Source organism: Anopheles arabiensis, chromosome 3 (genome assembly GCF_016920715.1).
Source record: "Anopheles arabiensis isolate DONGOLA chromosome 3, AaraD3, whole genome shotgun sequence".
Lineage (NCBI taxonomy): Eukaryota > Metazoa > Arthropoda > Insecta > Diptera > Culicidae > Anopheles > Anopheles arabiensis.
In genome coordinates this window covers 75,320,615-75,339,924 of record NC_053518.1, presented here as the reverse complement: position 1 = coordinate 75,339,924, position 19,310 = coordinate 75,320,615, and the positions used below count along the sequence as shown (strand labels likewise).

Genomic DNA, 19,310 nt, shown 5'->3' with positions numbered 1-19,310 from the left:
ACTTTCGTGTACTTTCGGTGATGTGTGGGTCAAGCGTGGCAACATATCCTCTCCAGGTCCTCATCGCACCCCTTTCGACGATCAATCGAGATGATGGACCCCGATGGACCGTGAGGGTGCTGGAGTGTTTTACCCGAGTAAACAAACATAACCTTACTTTTGAGTGGTTCGTTCTGATGGAGCGGCCTCGGTTTGACGCGGGTTGGGTTGTGTTGTTGTTTTTTTTTCTTCCATTTTGCACCCCCGGTTTTGGTCCTTCGAACCGGAGACGTATTTTGTTTCAGATTAAGCCATTAGCATTTTGAGAGCTTGTTAGGGTTTTTGTAGACTTAATATTAAAGTTGATTGCTATTTCACCAAGTACAGGCGGCTTTTGGCTTGAATTCTACGCAGAATTGTTTCTTCAAGCTCAGAATTAAGGTTTTTGGAAATTGGAGTATGTTACAGTTATCGTACATACAGATTATTGACATCTTTACTTTATCTGTATACATTGTAAACGTAATTGCTTGTCTCAAGAGTAGTCATTCTAGCAATGCCCGAATGTCCTACTCAGAGAGTTGCTCACAGAAGACTCCAGCATATCATTATTACAGAAGGCAAAAGCAATCACACAGAGAGCCTTTTTTTCTTCCATCCTTTTCAATTGCAATGCAGATTTCTGTGGCTAAATTGCTCAAGTGCCCTGCACAGCAGTATCTACTTCAATCTAGCCCTGTTTGCAATATTAGTTCATAGCCATTCCAAAATAATGATTCCGTCGGCCACCGCGCGCAACACAAACACCGGCCACACGGAGGAGTTCATTGACTTTTCCTTAGCCGATGGGGACGGGGAGAAGTTTCCTTCACAAAATAAAAAGCTTGTTACTTTATCTGTTGTATCTCTTGACATAAAAAGGATCAGGCCGGGAATGCCTGACTGCGAAAACAGAAGCAAGCAAGTGGCGATCCTCTTTCGACGGCGGAGAGTGTAGTGTTATACGGGGTACGGGATACGAAGGCTAAAGGAAAACGAAAATATGTTTTTTTTGCTCCTCTGTGTCGTTGCTGTAACTTTCGACCGTTGAACAGGTTTTTCGGTTGTTGTTTTTTTTTCTGGTGTGGCGCTCGGACGAGACACATTCCAGTTGTGTGGACGAAAGTGTGGAATGTTTGGACGATGAGACTTTCGTTCGTGCAGCGGGATCATCAGCAGCGGGCATTCTCCCTTTCTACGGAATGATGAAATCTTCATCGAGTGTGTGCGGACGATTGTTGAACGATCACGAAGCACACAGCGTGGGACGTGCCCGATCCAAAAGCAGCCTGTAGGCGCTCTCTGTGACACGCATTACGTGAGTTGATTAAAGTTATCTAATCCCCTGCAAACCAAAAAAACAAACGCAAGGGGAGGAAGTTTGATGTTTTCTGGATGGATTGATTTTATCACATTTTTGTGGTGGAATGTTTTGGCCACGTACCCCCCGGTGCATGCTGGGGAATTCACCTTCCAGGAAATTCTCCCTCAAAGTCCAACGACGCGTCACTTCCGCTGGAATTCGGTCGGAAGATTACGACCAGCCGAAATACCTTTCCCATTCCGGGGGTTTTGGTGTTTTGGTTCCAGTTTCGCCTTTGTTCCTCCTTCCCGGGCGCAGAGAAGCGGACAAAACAACAAACACGTCAGGACAGGAAGGCTCACTTCGAGCGCGCTCGCGCTCATCGCGTGCTGCTGGTAGTTATGCTGGCGAGCGTGCGAGTCTTTATGTTTCTAATTATGCGCCCGGTGTGTGGCGCGAGAAAAGCAACGCTTAAAGCGACAATAATGAGTCTCCTGGGGGAGAGGGAGCGGAGCGCAGCACGAAAGAGTGGTTTGTGTGGCTTTCGCGCTACACTGCTGGTTATGCTTCTGCTCTTTGCTCATTAAACAACTTTCTGTGGGTGGGCGAATGGAGTGACGAGTGCGAGAGAGCGCCTTCAATTATGCAAATCATCACCATCATCACCTCGTGGTCGTTGATGTGTGTGTTGCTTGTTGCGGAGCCCCCGGACTTGTTGAAATCTAGAGCCGGACCGCGATACAGAATGCGGAAGAAGATGTTCCTCGTGTCGTCCAGCTGGGGGAGATGACCTCGTCGTGATGGGGACGACCTCCAGCAGCAGCAGTAGCACCCGGTGACAGACGACCGGTGAACCGATTCCGGTGCTGGCAATCAGTTTCCCATCTTCTACCGGCCCAATGTTCTTCCCTCACCTGCAAGTGAGTGAGAGATCGACGATTCTAGAGCCCGAATGGTCGGGTCGGAAAGCGGGACGACATTCCATCTCGTCGTGTTTCTGAATGCATCATCATCGCGGACTAGATTATCCTCACCGTAATCATCGGTGGATGGTGGACGGTTTAGTCGAGGAGACAACACCATCAGCATAAAATCACACACAGAGTCACAGAAACTGTTCTGCTGTCGTCACAGAACCGATATGTGAACCGTTCCGATTCGATCTCCGGAACTGGAATGACCGGTTTCCGTGTGTCAAGGCTACTGTTGTGTGTGTGTTCCTGTGTGAGATTCCTCAACGCCGTCGTTCGTTCGGTGTGATGGGTTTCCTTATGCCGATTAGATAACACTTCCTCCTCCCCGCTTCTCAAAACGTTACAAACCCCTCAGTGTCTGTCCTGCCGTGACTGTCCTTCAGTTTCAAAGTATTTGCATTCCGGAAGGGCCTGGGGCACTCCTTCCGACAAATGATACGCGTCGAGTGTGTGTGTATATATGGGAAAGTTTGTTTACCGCTTATGGATATGTGTGCAGTTCTGTTTGCATTGATAATGAGCGGTAGTGGTGGTGTGCTGCGCGTCTTTATCGAGGTGCCAATGATTCAATTAGCATTTTAATGCACTCCACCCGTCCGAGGTATGTGTAATGGGGCAACTCCCCGAAACTGAACGCCGCGATTGGGCGATCAATTGACGGGTGGTGTCATCTAGCCGAATGTAGGTATCCACCTTTGCTTAAGGTATGCGAGAGAGCCCTCGCCCAACTCCATTCGTTGGTAAACTAAACGTTTGGAGAGGAGGAGGCTTCACGCGAGGTAGGGGCAAACACGAAATGCCTAGGGGTGTACAGTACCTAGAGAGCGGGGGCAAAGTGTCTATGAGAAGCTATAAATTAATTAATAACCGTTCGCATTCCAACGTGTGTGCACGGACCATGTGGAATAGGGAATAGAGAGAGAGCATAGTGTCTGCCCATAGTAGTTCTTCAAACAGTTTTTTTTAACTGAAAAGTGGTGTTTCTCGGAATACTCGGAATTTTCTCTTAAACAGGTGACAACTACCCCCAGAAACTGAAGGATTGTTGAATTGATATACATTTATGTTGCTCCACTTCGTGATGAAAGATGCAATGGCAAATTTAAACAGCTTTTGAAACAAATGACGCTAATATGACATTTCGGTGTTTTGCTTACAGGCTTTCACAACCTTGGTTAGGTAGTCTCCCAAAAAATTTTGGTTGCTCCCAATATGTTTTTTGTGTGCGTTCCCACGATTTTTTTCTTAAATCTGAACCAATAGATTGTATTGATGTCCAATCGGACGATATCAATAAATCGTTGAAACGAACCAAAAATCTAAGGGATACGATGAACAAATCGTGAGAGGATCCCAAAAAGTTATAAGAACTAACCAATTAATAATGGGAAATCCTGCAATTTCTGGCAGATCGTTACAAAATAATTAATTTACCTCCAATAGAAAGTAAATCCCTAATTCTTGCATATTTTGGCGTAACAGTGAAATTTTCATCATGTCCTTGGATGTGCAAGTTGTCCTAATGTCTTCGATGTCTTGTTTGGGATAATTGACAATAGCACCCTGAAGATGTGCAGCTATTCCTGTTGCTCAAAATCTAAAAGCTACGTACAAAACTCTAACATGATTTTCTGAAAAGTCGTGCTTTCTCTGTTTTGCGACAAGTTTTGGGAATTCCTTGTTTCGATAAACACATTATTATTTTGATCAAAATAATCTGCAAGAAAAAATGTTGGACGTTCGCATAGAATATGGTATTTTGCCAGAGAACATACAACAGTTTTCACATAAAAAGACTAGCACAAAACTTATCAGCACGTCGGAGTTTATCGCCATCATCATCATCCTGACAAATTTAGGTCGAATCTTGCTGCTTACCCCTACATAGTGCCTGCCTAACTCTTGCGTTGCTCCCTTGCATTAAGCTCATCTTCTAATGCGCGGGAAGCACATAAGTAAGCTTATTACGTGTGCTTGTTGCAGAACGAATAGATCCGCTCAGCAGCAGGCGGCGGATTCAGCTCCAAGTAGCCTGGGGAGAAGCAGAAAAAAATACACATTGGCGCGTCCTCGGCAGCCCGACGGCAGGATTAATACCTCTCTTCCTCAGAAAACATCTCCAGCAGGACACACGCACAAGAAGAAATCCCAACCGCGCCCCGCGACGTGGAAATGTGTGTGTGTGTGTTCCATTTGCTGGCACTGCCTGTTGCGAAGCATAAAGGGCGGCAATGGAGCGATAACGCCTCGAGCCCAAACCGCAAGCAACAGCCGTCGTGCACGAAATCTCCCTGTGCCAATCGAAGGAAAAAGCATCGAAAACAGCACAAGCCACAGGAAATGGGCCATACGATACCATGTTCCGGACCGGGAGAGAGGAAGGATAATGAAGAATTCTCTCCAGCCAATTCGGGGACACGATTTTTATGGGAAAAGTGCCGACTAGCGCACCATCACGAAAAAAACTCGGGAAATGAAATGGAAGTAGAGAGAGAGAGAGGTGGTGGTGATGTGTGCGACAGGTTGGAGATGAAAATCGGAGAAAAACTGACTGTCTCTGAGGTGCGGGAGCAGTCAGACTTTTGCCGGTCATCGTTCAGTGGTAGACATTTTCCTGGAACAAAAAAAAAGGAGACTCAATCTCGGTCTCAAAGCAAGTAAAAGAAGTGTACAAATTGGGCAAGCGAAATGAAAAGCTTGCACACACACACACACACCACTACCACATTTCTTTTGATGTTCGGTTTTCCGCCCTCTCTCGGGCAAAATCCGTTCCGCGTTTTTCCGCGTGCAATTCAAACTTCATTTTCCGTTTACCCGGTTTTTTCGCTGTCTTTTTTTCTCGACTCCACGGAAAATAACCGAAAACGACTGTCAGGAAAAAGCTACTTTTTCTCTCTCTCTTTCTCTCTTTATCCTTCCCTCTCCTTTTCGTCGTGGAGCTTGGAAAACGCCTTTGTATTTTTATGTGTTTGTGTGTGTGCGTGTGGTGGGAAAATGATTCCAGCGTCCAGAGCGTCGGCGTCCTAAAACACCGGGCCCCCCCTCGCCTGTTGGTGCCACTCCAGGATCTTTTCCTCACACAAACACACACACACACACACACATACAGGTCGGGCGCGGTACCGTTTCACCCGACTGTAATGCTGTGCATGTTCCACCCAAATGTTCCCTTCCTCTCCACCCCCTTTTGTCGGTGGCCGGATATAGAGCCTTTAACAAGGCTGGACACAGGTGGCACAGGGAGTAAGAAAAAGGGGTTTGGTTGGTTTCTCACAACGACCAAAGTGGGAAATCATCGGTGTGGCACTGTTGCTAGGCACTACTACCACAGGCGCACACACTCACACACACACACACACACACACACAGTCACATATACATCAGTGGGAGTTGTTTGGGAAGGGCGTGATATGCGCGCGCCCTGCAAACTGGGATACGGCCCCGGTAAAAGGATGCGGGCCGATCAATACTAATGTGCATCTACACAGGCGCGCGTGTGCACGCTGGTGAGTGCCCGGTGTGTCTATTTGGGCGCGCACACAGACCCGGCAAACGCTTCGAAGGGGGATGAATTTTCCAACCCCAGTTGTTGGTGTGTGTGAGTGCGATTTTGCTGCTTGATGGTAGTGTGTGGCGCCCTGATAAGCCCAGGTGTTGTTGGTATACGTGCCAACAATCGCGGGAGGAAAATGAGTTCTCTCTTTCGCTCACTCTCTCTCTCTCTCGGAGCTGCATGTGTTGGTGTGGCATTAGAGCGCGGTAAAACAAGGATATCCTCCTGGCTGTGTGTGTGCGAGTGGTACAACTTTTTTTCTCTCTTTCCTCTGAGTGCCGCCGACCCAATGGAAAGAGGGAGAAGAAAATAGGACGCGCTTTCCAGCACGTTGAAATTCTGCACATGGCGCCCGCAGCTCTTTATGTCGGCGTGGAGGGAAAAATAACCGGCCACGCCAAACAATTTTATTTCCACACTCCTATATACCCACACACCGGCCTGCTTCCAGTAGCAGCTGTATGCCTTCCATTTCCCATGTGGAAAGCATTTTCCAAGTGTGTGGTGCTGCAGGCGTATTTTTATTCTTTTTCTATCGTGAATATGCAATTAGCGGCGTTCACTGCCAGCGTTTCATCTTGCAGATTTGGTCGGATGGTGGGGGGTGGAACACTTTAACATACTTTCAAGCGTAAACAGATTTCTTCCATTAAATTACCGACGATAAGGACGAAACGCTGTGCAATGCCGACTGGAAAGTCCTCCGGTCAAAGGACGCGCGCTCGTGCCAATTTGCAGCAAAGGGCGCGACGCTTTTTCCAGCGTGTCTGCCCCCGGGCGCCAACACACACACACACACATACACATCGCCCACAAAAAGCGAACCGTTGAAGGATAAAATTAGATTTCATGGGGCGGCTAAACGAGCCGTAGCCGGCTTCCAGCCTGCCTTATTGTGGGATTGGTGGCGTCACAGCACCGGAGCGAGGGGGAATGCTGGCTACAACAAAAGAGCTCCCCCAGCTCAGGATACGCCACGAGATGTGGAGGGCATTGTCGGGAGTCGCTTCTTGTGGTCTCCGGCCCTCACCCGTACCATCCTTTTCACGTTCCTCGTCGACGGAGGACGCTGTTCGCGTTTGCGCGCGCAACGAACCAGGCGGCCGACACCCCTTTAGCAGGCGTAGGGGGAGTGTAAGGCCCGGTATGGGGACGGTGGGGCAGTGTCTGGGGAAAAAACAGCTCCTGCAACTGTGTTAGTGTGACAACAGGACGCGCTTACCCGGTGGAACTTTGATTTGCTGAGGCGGCGCTGGTCGCGGTTCACAGATTGCTGATCCTTTCTTTTTTGCTTTGCCGAACAATGGAGAGCTTTTTGGGCGTCTCTCTTTCTCTTTCGTATCTCTCTCCCGCTCTCGATAGATAGTTCAACACACGCACACACACACACACACATTGGTGAAAGTTGCGTCTGGCCGCATTGTACGTGCCGTATAAATCATTTATTTTCCAACATAAATGCGTTTAATGTATGCAATGGAATTGAAATTTATTGCGTCGGCCACTGCCCACCTTTGTGCCGCCTCTGGGGCCACCGCCTGGGCGATCAATTTGACATCCTTTTGCATTGTTCGACCTAATGGCCCTCTTGCGCTGTTCCGTTTCTGGGTTGAGCTTCGGTTGGAGGAGAGCGGGATCCTCTGTGCGGGCTTAATGGCGGACGTCCAAAAAGAAGGGGACCAAATGTGGGCCAGTAGTCGTGCGAAAATGAGCACTCGCGGGAAAATAGCCTTCGACCACACGAAGGAGCAAAACCTAGGACGAAAACGAACCTTAAGAGCTGGTGCGGAAACGTTCCTCCAGATGTATGGTAATAGTGTTGTAGTAGTTTTGTGAATTAAATAATTTTAGCCTTCACGCGCTTCACTAATATCATTGCGAGGTACAAAGAACCTGCATTAAACATGCTGAGACGGATTAGCACAGAAAATGAATTTATCTTGTCCATTTCCCATTTACGCTGCTTATCTCTGTAGTAAATCTCCCGCAAAATCTCATGAATAATAAACATCCATATTACTACCTTCGCAGAACATCGACCATAAGCTGAAGCTGCGCTCGAAGAAGGGACAGCTGCCGTTCGTCGAGGTCAATGGGGAGGAGATTGCCGACTCGACCATCATCATGCAGGAGCTGGCGACGCGCTACGACAAGGACCTGGACGCCGCCCTGACCCAGGAGCAGCGCAACATTGCCCACGCGATGATTTCGATGCTGGAGAACCATCTCGTCTGGGTGGTGCTGTCCTGGCGCAGCAAGAACACGGAACAGATGCTCAAGGGCTACAAGATCAACCTGCAGCACGCGCTCGGCAGCCGTCTGCCGAATGCGCTGCTGAACTTCTTCTTCAAATTCCAGTTCAGCCGCAAGGTAAGTGTTGTGTTCTGTTACTGTTGCAATCTTGTTACCGTTGCAAAACCCCGTTTTGTGTATGTATGTGTGCACCCATTCCATTTTCCGTCCATATTTGCCTGAACAATTCTACAGCGCATCCTTTAATCCTTCCCGTGCACTCATCCACAACACACCTGCGCCAATAGATCATCCAGTAGCTACTTCGCTCGGTGAAGAATTGTAGGCCGGCGTCCTCTGCATGCATTTGTCGAACTCATAATTCTTCTGAATGTCAATAGAATTCCATGTCCATCTTGAAGAGTCTCTTGCTCCTATTCTTTCCTGCATGGATCATTAACTTACCCGTGATTGTTCTCTAGCTCTTGAGTCTTGAGACCTATCTTAAGACGTGGAATAGAAGGTTCATCTAAGCCTTTTTTTTGGAGAAGTGACCCAAAGATATTCATTCCTCAAACTCACACACACACAGAACTCTCTAACAAACGTCTGAAGCAAGCGACATGTTTCATCTGGCTCTACCTCTCTCTCAACCATACCATGTCATGTAGTGTGCACCCGTTTGTTAATCCGGAACCATCCGTCCTCTAACGTCTCTAGTGTTTCCAGGGTGCTAAAAAGGTGAAAGCTCAGGGCCTGGGCGTCCACAAGCCGGAGGAAATTGAGGAGTTCGGTCGCAAGGATCTGAAGGTGCTGTCTGAGCTGCTGGCCGATAAGCCATTCTTCTTCGGTGATGAACCCACCACGGTAAGTAGTTGTTCGGAAAGAAGGAGCAGAGTAGTACGGAGAGCTCAGAATCGGAACTACCCGGTTCCGATTATGGTGTTCGGTATCAATTCCGGAGCCGACTCCGATTTCGGAGTAGATTCTGGAGCCGATTCCGGAGTAGATGCCGGTGCCGACTCCAATTCCGGAATCGGCCCCGGAATTGTAATTGGCTCGGGAATCGTAATCAGTTCCGGAATCGGAATCAGAATTGACTCTGGAATCAGAGTCAGGTCTAGAATTGAAACCAGAGGTTATAGAAACGAAATCAGGCCTGGAATCTCTATAAGAATCGATCATTACAAATAATTTTGGGTTCTTGGCGGCTATCGATACAATCGTAGCAGCATAGGATCCTAACGCCTATTTCCATGAAGATATCGAATTCCAATTTGATTCCGGTGCCGATTCTCATTATGGAGCCGATTCCGAAACCAGTTCCTTTGCCGAATTCGATTCGGATTCGAATTCGATTCCAGATTAGAATCGATTCTGTAATCGATTACACAAAAAATCGGAGGTAGTCAAAATCGATCCCGACAAAAACCTCATGTTTTCCATCACTAGAGAAGAGGCGTTTTGGAACTCTTCAGTAGAAATATTCAATGATTGTAATGTCCATTCCTTCCTCTCTCTCTCCCCCAATTCCAGCTCGACTGTGTTGCATTCTCCGTGTTGGCCCAAATTCACTTCATTCTGGACGAGGTTAAGTACGGTCTGAAGGAGTTCATGCAGGAGAACTGCCCGAACCTGGTGGGACACGTTTCGCGGATCAAGGAGCGCTGCTTCCCCGACTGGGAGGACATCTGCACCAAGCTGGATCTGAACGCGCACATCCCGAAACCAGAGTAAGTGTGTGTGTGTGTAGGCGCTGTAGGGAAGTCGCCTGTTTCATAGCCTAACTGACCACCTAACGTGTTTCATCCATCCACAGGCCGGAAACCAAGGAAAACAAGGAAGGTGCTGACACGGAAAAGACCGCCGAACAGGACAAGAACGAGTCGGAAAAGGAGCTCGAGAAGGACAACTCGAACGAGAAGTCCGAAAAGAAGGAGGAACCCGAGAAGGTGGTGGAGGAGAATAAAGAGAAAGAGGAGGCAGCCGCCAAATAAGGTGGTTGGGGAGCGGTGAAAGCTAGAGAGCGGCCACTTTAAATAATGCACAGCAGCAAACAACAGCAACAGCAGCAGCAGCAGCAACAAGAAGCGAGGAAGCACTATTGCTTTTTTACAACTATTCTACTGAAACAAGCCGTCAGCTAAATTAAGAAATATATATATAGTGTGACGTGCTTCCGTAACAAAAAAAAACAGCAACAAAACATCCACCAACTTCTCCGAATCGAAAAAAAAGAAAAGAAAAATCTCGCCGGAGAAGTCGATACAATTCCACCTACTCTTTATGCAAGGATATATTATTTTGTAGAAACAACAAAACAAAACAAAACAAAAAAAACTCTAGAAAGGAAATTCTTACGATGGAAGTACACGTACGTGTGCAACCGGCAACCACTAATCGTATAGTGGCGAGTGTGAAGGCGGGGGGCTGCGAGTGTTGTGCTGCGGTTAGTTTTGTAACGCGCGCGCAGCAGGAAGAAAAAGCAAATGGGGAGGGAAAGGGAATGTTTTGTTTTTCCTTTCGATTGTTTATTCGATATTATTTGTGTTTTTCGTCCCTTTTTTATACATATATAAAAAAGCTATGAAAGAAGCCGAAGCAGCAGGAGGAAACGATTGTTTTTCGCGTTTATGAATATAGAGTTTTTCCTTCCCTTGTTCTTTTCCTTTCTCCGTTCCATCGCATGCGTATCAATTTCCACATTAATCTTATATCCCTTTTCGGTTTCGCCAGCGGCATAAAGAGAGAAATGGAAAAAGGGTGAAATTTAATTGAATATTATAATAGAGGAAGAACACAAAAACAAACAGATCAAACTCAGAAAATCAGAAGGAAATGGATACGAAAGAAGAACAAGAAGAAGACCAAAAGAGGAAAGAACAAACGAAAGGAAAGGAAGCGAATGTGCCAGCATGATGATGATAACCACAGAGAGAAAGGATAATAAAACACACATGCAAGTAGGAAGGTGAAATAAGATAAAGAAGAGATGCGACGGAGTAGGCAAAAAATAGAAAGAAGAAGAGGTTTGGAAAAAAAGGAAGAGACACCACACCAGAAGCGAAGTAAAGCGAAAGGGAGGAAGCAGCAGCAGCAGCAGTAGCAGTTTGCGAAATTGGAAAACCCGTAAACGGAAATGGCCACTGCCGAGTAGTGTTTTGCGTTTCGCGCGAAGGTTGTCTCCTTCCCGCGCAAAAAAAAATATATAGAAATTAATCGTATTAAGTAAAACGAAAATTAAAGAAAAACAAAAAAACAAACACACGCTAAAGTGAAGTGAAGAAGAGAGAGAGAGAGAGAGAGAGTGAGAGTGCAAGAGATGGAAATGGATTGTGTGTGTTTGTGTTAGTAGCTCAGTTGCATAAAGCAAATGGCAGCAAACACATCGAAAGTTCTCAAAAAACAGCGACGGTGTGAAAAGCGCAGGCAAGTGGAACGACGGAACGGCGTGCAAGCAACACACAGGAATAGATATGCATACAATACTCAAAAACTTTTCATTTGTGTAAAGATTTTTTGCAGGCGATAACATAAGTGTAGAACTCAAAGGAAGAGCAAAATACGTAGGTAATGAAAAAGGACAAACACAGTAACAAACAAAACAAACAAAAAAAGTCAAATAAACCTTTCGTCTGTTCAGTATTTTCGCTGAACAGAAAACGACGAATGCGACACACGACTCAACGACGAACCCACTCCGGCGGGAGTATGATGGGGTATGATGAATCTCGTTTTGGTGATGATGATGTTTGCGAGGTGTGTGGTTTGTGTGGTGTGATTGCCGCTGTTTTGTTCAAACGGAGTAAGTTGAGCATGAGAAACGAGCGAAAAGAGAAGGGAATATGGAGCGGTAGTGGAGTTGGCTAGCTAGAAACGTGTTTCTACTGTTTGTAGTTATTTTTCTCCCCCCTTTTGGCGCCTTTTGTTTTCCCGCCCTCGGATGCAGGGGTTGTGGTTGGCTTCGTATGCTTTCTGCATGGTTAGAGTTTTTTTTTCAATTCGAAATAACTTTTTCCGGTCCTTACCTTTAATGCATCCACCTTTCTCATGCGCTTCACCATTCTCTCTCTCTCTCTCATGCGAGCTTTTAGTGTGTTTAACGAGACGCGGATATTTAGGGAGAATGCAGGTACACGAAAATTATGTTCCGCGAGCGAGCGATATTAGTAATTTGTAGAATTGCTACTTGATTTTTTTTTATATATATTTTCTTATATATTTTATATTTATAGTAATATTTTTATTGCAACACACGTACACGCAAACATTCACACACACAAAACCACATAAAAAAAACGTAAAGGTAATGTATAATAAAAGCGCAAAACTATTGCCTTTTGCCGAACCTCCCCGTGCGTTTGTCGGACGGTAATAGTGTATGACGTACGCAAGTCTGAACTGAAGTTTTAAAGATTCCGCACAAGAACAAATCACCAAGAACTATAGTATATGCATCTCTTTTTGGAGAGAAGCATAAGAGAACTCGGAGGGGAGATGTTTTGAGTTTTCACGAGAAGATGACCTTTTCGCGTTTTTGTGTGTGTGTTTTGATCGTATTTTTTGTAGCTTTCTGTGCTTTGTTTCGTCTCGCTTTTTTATATTTTTCTTTCTGGGCATCACCGTGTGTCCGGTGTGAATCCGCTTTTATAGCTCGTAATTATCTCATATGACTGCAATGACGTTAACGGTTGCAATTTAAAATAGTTCAGTTTTAGGTTAAAGTGGCGCATAGGAGAAAAGGTGTAGAGCGGTGGAAAGGCGAGTCCTTGTAGCTTATATTTACTATCATCCCCCAACCCCCCCCCACCCTTCCCCCCCGCTGTGTTTGTTTTTAGTTTTTAGTGTTTCTGTCTGTGCTTTTGTAAAACGAACCGTGTACAATGTAGCAGGGTCTCTTTCTCAGTTGCGTGAGTTGTGTCACTTTTGTGGACACGGTACACGAATAGGGCGGGGACAGGTGGTTAGCTATTTTGTGCGATGAAAATTGGAAACTTTTTTGTAAATGTTTATAACGAACCAGAATATGTTGAATATGTGTATGTGTCCGTATGGTTGAGATTCTTCACACGAGATTTAGTCAGTGGGATGGAGTGGCGAAGCGGAGAACTGAAAGTTAGGACGCGTTTGGTACGAGTGAAAGTACGGCCGGGAGATATTTGGGGAACGGGTTGGCAAACAGTGAAAGAATAAAAATAAAACTGGGAGACCGCTCCTTTGCGGGACGTTTGTTGTTCCGTAGCAGGAAGACGACAAAACGCTTCTCTTGACAGAGAACGAGAACGCCACCAGACGCCATCAGGAATTTTTGACGAAACATTAAAATCATAAAGCGTAAATCAAACAAATCTCATTCACTCTCGCTCACTGTCTCTCTCTCTCTCCCTCCGCAAATAGGAAACAAACGAAAAATCATTTTGAAAATTAGTGTGAACTGAAGAAGCTAATGAAATTGTAGAGCAAAATGCAAAGAATCAGAAACAAGGCGAAAAATAATCCCACAAGAGAAAACCAGCCCCTCCTCCTCTCCCCCCCTAACAACTTTATATGAAACAAAAAATGCATACACATACTACCACGTACATTACACATGCAACCATACATCCCCATATAAATGCGTACATTTAGGCGTAAATATTTCCGGTGAACATCCAGCATTCAGTAAACCAAACATGAACGGAAAAATGAAAGGAAATAAATTGATATGAACCACGACTACAATCAAATGGTGTGTGTCCGAGATGTGTTACATGTTGGCTAACAAGTGTTTGTAGAAAGCAAAGGTTGGTATAGCTTTTCTTACCATTTGTTATACACTTTATTTCTGTTTCCTTTAAATACTGTTTTGTTTTAAAGTTAATTAGTATGATCTAACCCAGAGGCGGATTTATCCAACTGGGGCCCTAAGCAGAGGATCAAAATGGGACGTCTAGTTTCCTTAAATATCCCAAAAATGTATCAATATCAGCAAACATTACATTGTTCGCATTTTTTAAGATTTTTTTTTACAAATACCAAATACATAATCCTGAATAAGAATCTTTTATATTGAACTGAATCAACCACAAAGAATTGATAAAGTATCGCACTCCAGACTTTCCAAATTTCTGGAAAGTCTTTTTCCAGACAGTTCTGTTCTAGTTGGTTTAGCTTGACTCAGTTCAGCAGTTCAGTTCAGATCTTACCCAATTTGCCCACTGTAACAACCTGACTATTGGTCTAGTACACCTTAAAAGTATAGTTGGAAAGCCTAAAAAAATACCGCATTTTACTCCTTTGTGCTCATTTGTATTTGTAAAGAATATTTTGCAATTCATTTGTTTGCTCAATCATTGTTATGAGAGATGAAAGCGACCGCACAAAGTTTGTGTGATTTACTGTTTCGCAGACACATAAAAGTTGCCTAAAATCCAAGTATCCGACAATGATTGTCCTGTACTTGCGTATTTGTAGAATTGTTGTCCTAGCAATCGAAACTATCGACGAAGTTTTTCAAAAAAAAAAAAATTTAACGTCCCATGAGCTTCTTCATGCTTTATTATAATGAGAAGTTATTTGTATTGCCAAAGAGTACGAAAGTGTGTTTAGTTTTTCTAAGCCTTCAAAAATAATCTCCAAAATTCGTTGCCATAAACGTTGTCAACTAATTCCACGCACTTACTTATAGGAATGTACTTCAGTGAAATCTCCCTGAAGTGAATCTTCAAGGGACCGTCAGCTTAAAGAGATATTCATGTTAAGGAAAACTAATGAAAGTGTTGCTATGAAGTATCCAAGAATCCATGAGAAAAACCTGGCAACCTTGGACCAATATTTTTGTAAACTGTCTTTCAAAATTCATCTTAGAGAATTTGAACTTTCAAATTGCATATGCAACTTAAATAATATTCGCCTTAGGGAGATATGCATCTTGAAGAGACATCACATGTATGGATATTGACGGGACCGTCGAAATATTCATCTTAAAGACTCATCCTGAAGAGACTACATCTTAGAGAGAATGATTTAGAAAGCCGTACTTGTTCTGACGCAATACGATACGATTTAGCCAAAATGAATGGGACTCGACAGTCGCATACGTTAACGCAGCTAATAACTGATGTTTTTAGGTTAAATTATTACCAGTGCAGTTTTGCGCGTAGCTGAACTATCATTTTATTTAAAAACTCAAAAAGGTATGTAGAGAAAGTAATTTCGCATTTGCTGTAAAACAGGCTTGTGCGGGCCAGTACCAATTCGGAATAAAAAAAATAAAAACATGTTTAGCAACGTTGGACACAACTGGAAAACATTACAAAGTTTTACAAGTCACTATTGAATGTGCACATTAGCATTCACCTCCTCCAAGATGTTTTTCAACAGCTGTCAAACGCTGTATTTGCTACAAAAATGAAATTTCAGTTCTTAAACATGATTTTCAACAAATAACAAAGAACTTTCTATCACTATACAGCTTGAGACGTGTTGAAAATCATGCTGAAGAAAATAAAAATTATTGTGATGGAAATGAAATGTCAGATCGATGTGGATAAACATCTTGCACGCGGTGAATAACAACGTTTATATTCGAAATTGACTTGGAAACCCTGTAACAACGTTTACATTCGAAACTGACTAGGCAAACCCTGTATGTGGGTTTGTTTCAAAGTGGGTAGAAAGGAGGTGTCGTCAAGTAGAACATTTGGCCATCAAGGCTTTAGAAAAAAACACAAAACCAGGATCGACGGCAGTTGTTAAATGAAACGAGTGTTTCGTGTATATGGGTTTGATAAAAGAAATGTTTACATTTAATAAAAAAGCACTAAAAACTTGAATTTTGCAACCACACTTCATAAATCGGCATTTTCCACGTTATATTGCAGCTGCAGCCTGTAAACAAATATCGACGGCTATTGTCAAACTGATTCTCAAAATGGCAACATGCCAAACGCTAAAAAGACACCTCTTCTATATTCCACGTTTGGTTTGTTTGTGTCGGATATTGTGCTCGATGGCTGCCAGAGCGCCGCCTCAAATCTTCGCTTCAAACGTCAGCGTGAACTAGGGAAAGAACAGCAGTACTTAACCAGCAGTCATAAACACAGCGAAACGGGTATCAGCTCACTGCCACACTGTGCACACCTTGACCATTTTTCTACCCTGCGTACCTGTCAGTTCGGTTCCGTTTGTTTGTTTTGTTTCATTTCAAAAGGTGACTTCACGGCGGACGGACGGACGCTGTCACTGTCTCACGGTGGTTTTCCGCTGGAAAGAAGGCTAAAAAATCGCTGAAAGAGTGTTGTGAATTGCAGTATTTGCCCCCGAACAAAGGGGTGCACGCGTGCTCGTGTTGTTATTGTGTGGGTTTTGATTGGATGCGAGTAAAGCGAGCCTTTCGCGCCTCCCCAGACACACTCACAATCGCAGTATGCCGTCCGGTAGGGGTCGGTGGTGAGCCAACCCCAGGGGGAAACGGAACGAAACCCTGCTGCCCTGTAGGTTGTGCAGCGAAGCAGCGATAGTGCGAGCGAGATAGAGCGTGTATGTGTGTGTGTATGTGAGGAAGCGGGTCCCCTCCGCCGGGGAGAGCATTAGGGCGCACAGCAAAAGATAAAATGAAATAAAGCTGCAAAGAATAGTGCGTGCGTGCGTGTGTGTGCCCGTGTGTGTGTGTGTCCTGTGTCCGTGTTTGTTGTGTGAATATTACACCAGCATCGCTAAATTGCGGGCGAAAGAGGTAAAAGGATGCGTTTGCGGGCGGTGGGCAAATCACTGCTGCAGTTGTGTGTTGCTGCTGAGTAACAGTAGTAACAGTAGGCGCGTGGTGTGTGCGGTGGCGATGATGCTGTGTATCATCATCCGTTGCTAGTCGGTGTCAGTCGTTGATGGTGTGCGAGTGCGTTTGTGCGTGTTTTTGGTTTTTTTTGCACCCTGCCTTTGCGCGCGTGTTGATTACAACCACCAGAGCGATCTGTGTGCTGTGCTGTGGTGCTGCTGCTGCTGCCGCTCGTAAAAGCATCAGCATAAAAGATTAGCTACGCGAGGCGGTGTGCACATACACAGTACTAACTGGCCGCCTCTCGACGGGTGTGTTGGGCGTGTGCGTTTTGTATGCGTGTGTGTGTTCCGCGTAGGCGGGTAAAAATTGGCGAGAAGGATTTCTCTTCCTCCCTGCTGCGGTGCGGAAAGTGTGGAAAAAAACACCTGCAACGATAAGTAAGATTTTGCGGGTGGTGCGTGTGCCTGTGTGGATGTGTGAATCACCCACTTTCGGCAGCTTGGTGTGTGTGTGTGTGTTTGTGTGCTGCAAGTTTCAACCGGTCTCGGTAGAAAGGATGAAAAATTAGTCGGTCTGTGGGGGCGACTCAGCAAAAAAGGAAATCACCAACCCGGAAGTGGTGCGGTGCTGCGTTGCCTGGGTTTCAGTGCGTGCGATTTTTACTGCGTCTGTGTGTGTGTGTGTGTCTGTTTGTACGGTGAACGGGAAGAACGTTCGTGACGGCAACCGGCGGGTGGAGACCGGTTTTTCATCCCATTTTTCGTATCGGACCCCCATACGAGGAGTATTTTAGCAACGGATCAAAGATGAGCGACATCAGCGTGGACTATGGGGCGCTCCCGGACGATGTCCGGGAAAAGTTGGCCGAGCTCGAGTTGGAACTTTCAGAAGGTAAGGATGGGGAAGCTGTTTGGTCGATTTTTATTTGTGTGAGGAGTCGATTTTTCCATTTTATATTTTAATAGAAGAATAAATGTAGCTTTTATTTTAATTTAAATGGGAAAAGTACAAACACAAAACCTGATCTAAATTGGAGCCGAAAATCCTTGCCCATCAAACCAGGGAAAAGCGGTCCTTTCGTGTGTGTATGTGTGTGTGTGTGCCATGGGAGAAAATTTGCAGACGGATCGATATTTTAGTGTCAACTTTTGTTTCTCTCTCTCTCTCTCTCTGCCTCTCGTGTACTCAGCGGTTCTCCCAGTGCCGGCAACACTCTCTCTCGCCTGTTCTATCCCTCTCACTCTCTCCTGCAAAATCAAAGCCACCCTTGTCCACCCCCTTTTTGCAGGACTAGTATCCTTCCTGTAGCTGTGTGCGTTTAAGCAGTGCCAAGGACCTGCGAGATTGGAACCGGGCGCCGGAGCACTTGTTTCACTGTTAACTCGCAACTAGCAAAGCAGGCTAGGAACGGGGGAGGTGAAAATGTATCCTGGGTGGTGAAAAAGTAAAGGGAAATACAGAGAGAGGAGAGAGTACATTTTCACCACGTCGCCGTTTTGGGAGGGAGAGAGCGACTGATCCTTTTTTGGTGGTGAATGGGATTTTCCTATTTTCTCGTCTGGCTTGAGTCGCTTCAGAGACTGATTAAAAAAAACGGTACTGTGGTGTTCGTGTTCTGATGTTTTTCTTCTTCTTCTCACCACTACTGTCATTTTGCTCATTTTCGCCGGTAGTCGTTTTCACTTTTTCTTTCCGCGTTTTTTTATGTTTCAGTTTCTGCTTTGCTTAGTTTGCAAGTTTGCATCTGTGCAGGATGTGTATCGGCTTGATCGTCTGCTGAATTATGCAAATTGATCGAATGCTTTTACATTGCGTTTCACAATTGTGTTTGATTCTAACGACACTTAAGCGTCCTTGAGATAAGTTTTAAAAAATGTATCCTTGAGGATTTGTTTATGATGAGAGACGGTACCGGTTTGATTTTAAATTACGGACAGCTTCAAACTCCGGACATTCAGGATGTTTTTATTGAATTTCTTCATATCGGGTTCCTGGCCAATGCCGACTTCACTACAATTCCTTATTACTCTGGTCCAGATGCGTTGAAGTACATCGGAATCAATTTTTAGAAGTAATTATCAACGTGAAAACAACAGCGTTTTTTATCATATTGTACTCTGATTTTTGGGAATTTGATGTTTGAACCTTATAGGAAGTGATAAACTAAAACAGTATAGTGTGTATGTGATTGTGAAGATACTAGACGAACTTTTGAGGCTATCCGGAATTTGATCCAAACCATCCTTAATATGAAACATGAGCTCCAAACTGTTCGGAATATGATTCAAAATATCCTAACAATTTCTTTATTGCAAAGTTTCGAGTAAAATTATCAGAATCCTTTAATTTTGTCTTCAAAAGCAAAGGTTCTAGTGCTTGGGACAAGTGCTTTATGCAGAGATATGACAGAATAAATTTGAAATAGTAAGAAGGTATGACATGTCAACAATGCCTTAAGTATCCGTAATT

General features: G+C 44.8%; 2 protein-coding genes across 8 annotated transcripts in view; both read left to right on the top strand.

Moving 5' to 3' along the window:
• The window catches only part of LOC120900109 (failed axon connections), a 52,889-nt gene extending 39,091 nt beyond the window's left edge, over positions 1-13,798 (top strand). For 2 of the 3 annotated variants that reach the window (XM_040306711.1, XM_040306712.1), the window contains exons 3-6: positions 7,883-8,221; positions 8,804-8,950; positions 9,620-9,816; positions 9,903-13,798. In XM_040306711.1, coding sequence (XP_040162645.1) covers positions 7,883-8,221; positions 8,804-8,950; positions 9,620-9,816; positions 9,903-10,080 — 861 coding nt within the window. In that variant the 3' untranslated portion in view covers positions 10,081-13,798. The remainder of the gene's footprint in view (positions 1-7,882; positions 8,222-8,803; positions 8,951-9,619; positions 9,817-9,902) is intronic. The other variant, XM_040306713.1, reaches the window with a different exon arrangement.
• Positions 13,799-16,272: 2,474 nt separating this feature from the next.
• Positions 16,273-19,310, top strand: part of LOC120905035 (disco-interacting protein 2) — a 141,375-nt gene continuing 138,337 nt past the window's right edge. For all 5 annotated transcript variants that reach the window (XM_040315671.1, XM_040315670.1, XM_040315669.1 and 2 more), the window contains exon 1: positions 16,273-17,732. In XM_040315671.1, coding sequence (XP_040171605.1) covers positions 17,648-17,732 — 85 coding nt within the window. In that variant the 5' untranslated portion in view covers positions 16,273-17,647. The remainder of the gene's footprint in view (positions 17,733-19,310) is intronic.